At 40.4% G+C, this 10,040-nt stretch overlaps 1 protein-coding gene across 1 annotated transcript in view; it reads right to left on the reverse strand.

Moving 5' to 3' along the window:
* NET1 (neuroepithelial cell transforming 1) overlaps positions 1-8,695 on the reverse strand; it is a 47,227-nt gene extending 38,532 nt beyond the window's left edge. Inside the window, exon 1 of the mRNA XM_023230535.2 lies at positions 8,426-8,695. Coding sequence (XP_023086303.2) covers positions 8,426-8,553 — 128 coding nt within the window. The 5' untranslated portion in view covers positions 8,554-8,695. The remainder of the gene's footprint in view (positions 1-8,425) is intronic.
* Between the last annotated feature and the right edge of the window lie 1,345 nt (positions 8,696-10,040).

The raw sequence follows: 10,040 nt of genomic DNA on the forward strand, positions 1-10,040 counted from the left end.
AATCCCAGCTACTCGGGAGGCTGAGGCAGGAGAATCACTTGAACCAGGAAGTTGGAGGTTGCAGTGAGCCGAGATCGTGCCACTGCACTCCAGTCTGGTGACAGAGCAAGACTCTGTCTCAAAAACAAACAAACAAAAAGATCTTTGCCTACTGCCCAGAACTGGGAGGTAGGGAGAAAGAAGTTAAGAGGCCTGTCTTATCATAGGCAGTATCTACACAGAAAACACAATTGCTGCCCCAGAGAAACTTGCACAGATACATAGAGGAGATGTACCAACAAACAACCTAAAATTCCAAATACATCTTATACAACATACCAAATAAATTCCACCTGAATTATAAAAATTTTAGATTATTATAATATCTCACTGTACAGAATACCATAATGTATTTAACTTCCTCCTCCTGTTTTTTCTAACCTTTCTACTACACAAATGTGCTAGGATATACTTTCTTGTACATACATCCATGTATGCTTGCCCATTACGTTAAGATAAATTTCTGTGGTTAGAACTGCTTGGTTTAAATATTTGCATTAAAGTTTTGTTTTATTTGCCATATTTCCCTTCAAATACACATAATGGGAATACCAGAAAGAGAGGAAAGAGAAAAGAGCCAAAAAAAAAAAAAAAAACTTCAAAGAAACAATGGCTGAAGCTTCTCCAAATTTACTGAAAGACAACCACCTACACATTTGGAAAAGCTCAATAAACTTCAAGTAAGATAAACACAAATATATCCACAGACAGACACATCACAGTAAAAATGGTGAAAGTTAAAGATAAGAAAATCTTAAAAACAGCAAGAGAAAAAAAAGCCTTGTTATTTACAAGGAACCCCAATAAGATTCTGACTTCTTAACAGAAACAATGGAAGACAGAAGCAGTGTGATAACATATTCAAAGTGCTCAAAGAAAAAGAAAATTTCATCAAAGAATCCTATACTATCAAAATTCTCTTTCAAGAATGAAGGAGAAACAAAGACATTCCCATAAAAACAAACAGACAAAGAGAATTTGTTGTTAGCAGATTTGCCTTACAAGAAATACCATAAGAAGAATTTCAGGCTGAAAGCAAGTGACCCCAGACGGTAATCTGAGTTCACACACAAAACCCAAAAAGCCCTAGTAAAAGCAGTTTCAATGAAACAAATCAGTAAAGAAATTAAAATGCTACAAATTAGAAAATTCTCACTTAATGCAAAAGAAAGCAATAAAGGAGGAAGAGAGAAACAAAAGACATATATAACACAACAAAATGGCAGACATAAATCCAACTATATCAATAAATAACATTAAACGTGATTGGAGTAAACAACCCAATCAAAAGAAAGAGACAGCCAGACAGGATCAAAACCAACCAACCAACCAGGATCCAACTATGTGCTGTCCACAGGAGATAAACTTTAGTTTCACAGACATAAATAGCTTGAAAATAAAGGGATTAAAACTATGTCATGCAAATAGCAAGCCACAAGAAAGCTTGAGAAGCTATATTAACATCAAACAAAACAGCCTTTAAGAGAAAAAAATGTTACCAAAGAGGGATATTTTATAATAAAAGGATTGATCCATCAGGAAGATATAATAATTATGAACATACATGCATGTAAAAACAGCACAATCTCAATAAATGTAAAAGGATAGAAATAATACATAATACAAAGTGTATTCTCCAGCTACAATGTAATGAAATTAGAAAAAATTTGTGAAAGTCACAATTATGTGGAAATTAAACAACACATTCCTAAATAATTAATGGCTCAAAGAACTCAAAGAGAAATCAGAATGTAATTTGAGATTGATGATAGTGAAGACACACTGCATCAAAATTTATGAGATGCAGCTAAAGCAATGCTCAGAGGGAAATTCATAGCTGTATCCCTATATTAAGAAAAAGATCTCAGATCAGTAACTTAATCTATAATCATGACACTGGAATGTAGAGGACTAGGTGCTCGCAAACTAGACGTTCGGATAAGTTCTGCTCTTGCAAAGGAAGCAGGGCATTCCTTCCCTGCAAACAGGGAGGACAAAGGAGCCAGCTGCTAACAGCAGACCCTGGGGGCTTTTTTATGTGTAAACATCTTGAAAATCCAGAAAGTCAGGGAAAGCTCAGAAAAACAACCATGTGTCTTGTGACATGGCAACATTCCACAAACGACTGTATAAAATAAAGCAGAGCGCGCCATTCGAGGCGGCCGCCATGTTTGTTTTGTCTTGTGTTGTCTTGCGTGTTCATTCCTTTGTTTAGGAAACATGTGGACCCCAACACTGGAAACAAAAAGGGCCAACTAAACCTAAAGCAAGCAGACTAATCTGAGATTACTCAGATTACTGAGCAGGAAGAAGGAAACAATAAGGATTAAAGTGAAAATAAAATAAAGAACAGAAGAACAGAGAAAAGTAATGAAGCCAAAATCACATTCTTTGGAAAGATCAAGATTGACAAGCCTTTAGCTAGATTGACCATTATAAAAAGAAAGAAGACAAAGGATAAGAATCAGAAATAAAAGAGGGGACATTACTATAGACATTATACGAAAAGGATTATAAAGAAATACTATGAACAAGGGTACACCACCAAATTAGATAACTTTGATGAAACAAATTCCTAAAGAGATACAACCTACTGAAACTGACTTAAAAGAAACAAACTATGAGAAGACACCTATAACAAGAGATAAGATTGAATTAATAATACTAATAAACTATCCACAGAGAAAAGTCAAGGCCCAGATGGCTTTACACTGAATTCTACCAAACAATGAAAGAGTTAATACCAATTTCACAAACTTTCAAAAAAAATAAAACAGTAGGTAACACTTCTCAATGGATTTTATGAGGCCTGTATTATCCCAATACCAAAACCAGACAAGAATAGTACAAGATAATAAAACTACAGATCACTCATGAATATATACACAAAAATATTCAACAAAATATTAACAAAATGGATCCAACAATATATAAAAAAAGCTATACACCATGACCAAGCAGGACTTATACAAGGAAGGCAAAGTTGGTTTAACATCCCAAAAAACCAATTAATGAAACACATCAATAATAACAACAACCACATGATCATTTTAATAGACAAAAGAAAAAAACCCTAAAACCTTTCATGATAAAAAAATCACTCAAAAACTAGAAATAGAATGGAACTTCCTCAACCTGATAAAGAACATCTACAAAGCTTACAAGTAACATCATACTTAATGGTGAAAGATTGTATGCTTTCCCCTTAAGATCAGAAATAAGACAAGAATTTCCAGTCTCTCCACTTCCGTTCAACATTGTATAGGAGGCCCTACCCAGGGCAATTAGGAAAGAGAAAAAAATAAAGGGCATCCACAGATTGGAAAAAGAAGTAAAACTATTTTTATTTGCTGATGACATAACCCTGTACATAGTAAATCCTAAAGAAACCACTAAAAAACTATTAGAACTAATGAGTTCAGCAAGGTAGCAGGATCCAAGATCAATATACAAAAATCAATTGTATGTGTTCCTATACAACTGAAATTATTAAACTGAAAATAAAGTGACACAAGGCAGGGCAGGGAAGTGCTGAGTAGAGAAGAGCGTGGTTCCTCACTAGGGCTCCATCCCCCAGCCTGGGCCCACGGACCTCAGTGAGGATAGGCATTTCTCTTCTCCTACCCAAATGTTGCATTTCCCAAGACCACTCTGGCCCACCACGTCCCCATCCCGTGCCTATAAAATCCCCCAAGAGCCTAGCAGGCAGACACACAGGTGGCTGGATGTCAAGAGGAACACACCGACATGGGAGTACACCGGCACGCTGGCAGGCCATCGATTGGTAGAACGACGCAGAGGTTGGCCAGGGAGGTTGGAGGAGAATCGGGCAACTTGATTCCAGGGGAAAACCATTTCCCTTCTGGCTCCCCCATCTGCTGAGAGCTGCTTCCACTCAATAAAATCTTGCAATCATTCTCCAAGCCAACGCGTGATCTGACTGTTCCAGTTCATTAAGGCAAGAACCCTGGCATACAGAAAGACCCCTGTCCTTACAATAAGGCAGGGGTCTAATTAAGCTGACGAACACAAGCCACCTACAGATGGCTAAACTAAAAGAGTACCCTATAACACATGCTCACTGAGGCTTCAGCTGTTAACATTCACCCACAGACATAGCCGTGGGGTTGGAGCCCCACAGCCTGCCTGTCTGTATGTTCCCCTAGAGGTTTGAACAGCAGGGCACTGAAGAAGCCAGCATACCCCCAGTGCATGCCCTGCGTGGGGGACAAGGGAACTTTTCCCATTTCAAAAGAAATGAATCACATTTACAACTGCATCAAAAAGAACAAAATACTTAGGAATTTAGCAAGACATGAGAACTATACTCTGAAAACTACAAAACACTGTTGAAAATAATTAAAGATCTAAATAATTGGAAAAACATCCCTTGTCCATGGATCAGACTACTTAACTCTGTGTAGAGGGCAATACTCCTGAAAATGATCTACAAGATTTAATGCAATTCCTATCAGAATCCCAGTGGACTCCTTTGTAAAAATCGATAAGCTGATTCTAAAATTCACACAGAATTGTAGGAGACCCAGGATAGCCACAGCAATCTTGTGAAAAAAAAGAACAAAGTAGGAGGGCTCACATTTCCCAATTCCAAAACTTACTATACAAAGCAACGGTAATCAATGCACTATGGTAATGGCATAGGGCTATTACATATAGATCAAGGGAATAAAAGTCAAAGTCTAAAAATAAACTCTCATGTTTATGGTCAACTGATTTTTGACAAGGGTGCTAAGACTACTCAATGGGAGAAGGAACAGTCTTCAAAAAATGGTGCTGGGGTACCTGGATAAAGAATTAGGTTGGACCCTCATCTCACATTATATACAAAAACTAACTCAAAATGGATTAAAGGCCTAAATGTGAAAGCTAAAATGATACAATTCTCAGAAGAAAGCACTGGGGAAAGGATTCATAACAATGGATTTAGCAGTGATTTCTTGGATATGACATCAAAACACAGGCAACAAAAGCAAAAATAGACAAGAAAGACTACAAACTAAAACATTTTTGTGCTTCGAAGAACATCATGAAAGTGAAAAGACAACCCACAGAATAAGAGAAAATATTTGCAAATAATCTATCTGATAAGGGACTTGTATTCAGAATAAAGAACTCTTAACTCAATAAAAAAGAAATTTACAAATGAGCAGGGCCAGAGGCGGTGGCTCACGCCTGTAATCCCAGCACTTTGGGAGGCCGAGGCAGGCGAATCACAAGGTCAGGAGTTCAAGACGAGCCTGGCCAACATGGTGAAACCCCGTCTTACTAAAAATACAAAAAATTAGCCACATGTGGTGACACATGCCTGTAGTCCCAGCTACTCGGTAGGCTGAGGCAGGAGAATCGCTTGAACCTGGGAGGCAGAGGTTGCAGCGAACCGAGATCGCACCACTGCACTCCAGCCCCGGTGAGAAGAGTGAAATTCCGTCTCAAAACAAAACAACAACAACAAAAAAAACCACAAAGGATGGCCCACCAAAAATGGCCACACACATTACATGAATCCATTCATATGCAATGTCCAGAACACAGAAATTCCTACAGACCGACAGATTAGGTTTTGGGGCAGAAGGGGTAGGAGGGGAACAATAGCTAAAGGTTATAAATGCTCTTTTTGAGGCGATGAAAATGTTCTAAGTAGTATGATTTAAGTGGGTAAATTGTACCGTACGTATTTGTCTTTCAAATTAGTTTATAGTGAGTTTTGCCTGCAGAACATTTTTTAATAGTCACACAACCATATACACAAATTTTCCTTATGATTTCTGAATCTGATACAGCTCTTAGTTGTTTCTTGCCTCACAATTAATACTGTCTTGTAATATTCTACATACTCTTGTAGATGATCTTACATCTTTTCTGGAAAAGGAATGTTAGTTATTTAATTGTCCATTTTCCCTCCATGGTTCTTCGGTGTCTCTCTCTCCTCATGTTGCCTGTGTTACTACGCTTTTCTCAGAATATATCATTTCCTACCTCACACAAAAAATAGAGGCCTGGTGGGAAAGTCCTCAAATTCCTGCTCACAACACACCCCATTCTTCAAAATTATGTACCATCCATAGCCTCTTGTTAGGCTAAATCCTCCACCTTGAATTTGGATTCTATCCTTTTCTGCCTTCTTGGATCTTTGTTCAACCATTTTTCTCCTCTACTGTCTGTTCAACTTCTCCCTCTATTTGTTAACTGAGCTCAGCACATCAAGTTTATTCTTTTTTAAGAGTCTCTCCCGGCCGGCCGCGGTGGCTCAAGCCTGTAATTCCAGCACTTTGGGAGGCTGAGATGGGCGGATCACGAGGTCAGGAGATTGAGACCATTCTGGCTAACACGGTGAAATCCGTCTCTACTAAAAAATACAAAAAAACTAGCCGGGCGAGGTGGCGGGCGCCTGTAGTCCCAGCTACCCCAGAGGCTGAGGCAGGAGAATGGTGTGAACCTGGGAGGCGGAGCTTGCAGTGAGCTGAATCTGGCCACTGCACTCCAGCCTGGGCGACAGAGCAAGACTCCGTCTCAAAAAAAAAAAAAAAAAAAAAAAGGAGTCTATCCCACAAACTTGTGTTATTTCCCTCTATTCTTCTTTCTTGTCTTCCTGTTGCAGTGAGACTTCTCTTCACCAATCCCATTGCCAGCTATCAGATTCGAACAATCATCATTTTTCATTTAGACTACTGCAGACTGATTTCCTACCAATCCATCATCTAAACTTGGAAATTTTAATTTGGTATACACGGCTGAGTCCACAAATCTCCTGAAATGTTTATGTATATGAGCATGTTTTTGGGGAATAGTTTTCATAAAATATGAAGAGTGAGATGAGTCCAAAATGTTGCTTATTTTTCTCATGGAAGACAAACTGATCTTTTAAAATGCAAATATGTCATGCCATTGGCTCATTTAAAGTCTTTCAGTATTTCCCCACTACCATGAAGATAAAACCCAAACTCTGTCAAGGCATACAAGGTCTCTTCATGATGTGGCTCTTACCTCTTTAGCATAAATCTCTCATGACTACCTCCTCCTTCTCCCTATACTGGTCTCCTCTCCTCTATACAAATAGTATTGTTAATATAGTAATAAAATAGAATACACACCCAGAACTCATCAGACCCATTTGCTTCAGGGTCTTTCTACATGTCTCTCTGCCTGAAATCACCCATCTGCATCTGCTCTCTAAACTGGTCCTCAAAGACTCAGGATTACAATAGGAAATCATTTCCTGTTCTCTCCAGTCAGGATTAAGTGTTCCTTTTAATCTACGGCATTCTATATTCTATAATATATAGAATTCTAATTCTATATTCTATAATAATTTTTATCACACATTATAATTATTAACCTACTTATCTTTCTTCCCTATTAGATTATAAACTTTAAGCAGTAAGAACAGTATTTTTCCATTTCCATATTCCTAGTGTTGGCACTCACATTATTTCCTGAACAAATCGCACATTCTCTTCTCAATCTGTTACAAAACACTCTAAGTTCGATATTGTAACCATTCTTGGAAACCATCTAAGATCAATACTCTCTTCTCATTACCAAATTTTTCATTCCTCATCTAGCTTAATCTTCATATTTTACTTAATCCTCATTTTTATTTGACCTATCAATAACATCTGACACAGCTCGTTACGTCCTCTTTCTTGAAATCCTTCATTTGGCCTCCTGGATACTGTTCTCACTTGGTTCCCTTCCTCCTAATTCACCAGCTATCCCCTGAGCTTCGCTCTGTGAAATTTCACTGGGCCAAACACGAGTCATACACTCTCATTTCAATGTATACTTCCACAAAAAGTAAAAAGAAAAAACACGGAAATGGTTGCGATGGACTCTCTAATAGGCATCTCACAACTTATTCCCTAGTCTTTTCATTCTCAGGACATGGAAGCCCATTCTCGTGGTGCTCACCATGTCAGTTTCGGTCTGAGTGAAGTCATTTGGGAACTCCAGTCTACAGCCAGTTGGGTGTGGAGAACAAAACCATTGTGGCTTTTCCTAAGTCTCCCCTGAGAAACAGTCAGGAGGAGAGGAGACTCAACAAGCCCGCCCCTTTGCCACAGGCAGGGAAAATCGCAGTTTGGAGTCTCAGGACCGACCTCAGTCCAAGGCCAGGCACACTGTCACTCCGGCCTGTGCCACCCTCACCTCCAGCGGCCCCGGTCCCCCCTCCCCGACCCCCGCAGTCAACTCCCCCACCCCCCACTTACCTCCCAGCGGCCCTCGCCTCCCCCTGGCCCTCACCAACCCCCCCATCCCCCGCCCTCGCTGCCCCCCACACCCAACTCACGGCCAGCCCTCCCCTCCCCCCGGCCCCTGCCTCCCCAACACTCACCTCCCGTTCTGCCCTCCCCTCCCCCACACTCACCTCCCGTCCAGCTCCGGCACAGAGGTGTCTGCCGAAGGCCCCGCCACTCCCTCCGTGCTGAGCCCAGAGGCCCGGCGGCTTCGCCTCCGCGGCCGGGGCTGTTTCTGAGCCGCCAGCTCGGGCTCCATGGCACGGAGGAGGGGGTGGGGCGGTGGCCGGGTGCCCAGAAGACCGGCAGGGACGGGCACGATGCCCGCCAGCCTCTGCCAGGCAGAAAGCGCCTGTCAGCAAACTGCAGCCGCCACCGCCGTCATCCGGGGATTTGAAAATGGCGGCTGCGCAGCGATCAGCCAATCAGTGAGCGCGCAGCGGTTCCTAGGAGACGTGGAGTCCCGCCCCTTTGCCGCTCCCGGGATCCACTTGCCTAGGAAAGAGCCAAGGAAAACTTGCCCTTAATTGTTGAGCGCATCCCTGAGTCCCCAAGGCCCGATACCTCCTTCATTGTTCATTAGGACTTTCACTGCAGGCCAAGGCAAATGGACTGGAAGCATTTTAAGTCACCAGATCTTTCTTAGCACTTGGGGAGAAGAGAGGTCCAAAGTAATGACCTGTAAACAAGGCTTGTTTATTGGCCATATACACACTAAATTATTGTGCACGTGGCCAATATGAGATATATTTCCAATTACCAAAGATTATACAAGTGTATTCCCAGGGCTGTCTCTAGGAAAACAGCAAAATCTAATTTTGAGCCCTGGTGTCTTCCAATAAGGATGACACAGTCTCACCTTAGCAAAACGGAAGGAAGTAACTTCATCCTTTGCTTGTAAAAAGTCAGCAAAAGACATAATATAAAATAAAGGACCGCCTCAAGGGAAAAAAAAATTGTTAAACAAATTACACGTTCTTTGAATTTAAATATTGCTTTATATGTGTCAAAAGTCTTTAAAATAGCTTCTCCTGACCGGGCGTGGTGGCTCACGACTGTAATCCCTGCACTTCGGGAGGCCGAGGCAGGCGGATCACGAGGTCAGGAGATCAAGACCATCCTGGCCAACATGGTGAAACCCCGTCGCTATTAAAATACAAAAATTAACTGGGCATGGTGGCACATGCCTGTAATCCCAGCTACTCGGGAGGCTAGGCAGGAGAATCCCTTGAACCAGGGACTCGGAGGTTGTAGTGAACCAAGATCATGGCACTGCACTCCAGCCCAGCGACAGAGCGAGACTCCGTCTCCAAAAAAAAAAAAAAAAAGCTTCTCTTTTGGCACTATATTTCAACTTCTGGAAATTTATCCTAAAAAATAAAATTATATAAACATGAAGCTATTAATGACATTGTTTATAATAGAAACATTTAAGACAACCTAAATAAACAATGATTTACCGCTCATCCCCTGAGAAGAATATTTTCAGCCAACAAAAATGAAGTGTGAAGTGTGCAATAGTATACTGGTAATTTGAAATAAAAACATGAAATATAGAGATATATTCAGTATATTCAGTTATGAATTACAAGAGATTATACAAAGGAAAAAGATAATGTCAATGTGTTAAAATGTATTAAATGTATTAAAAAATCAATGTATTAAAATGTCTCTAGGTAGTTAGACTTTAGGTATTCAAAATTTTTATTTTTTGTACTTAATTTTTTTTTAAAATAAGGACATATT

The sequence above is a fragment of the Piliocolobus tephrosceles genome, chromosome 9 (assembly GCF_002776525.5).
Source record: "Piliocolobus tephrosceles isolate RC106 chromosome 9, ASM277652v3, whole genome shotgun sequence".
NCBI lineage: Eukaryota > Metazoa > Chordata > Mammalia > Primates > Cercopithecidae > Piliocolobus > Piliocolobus tephrosceles.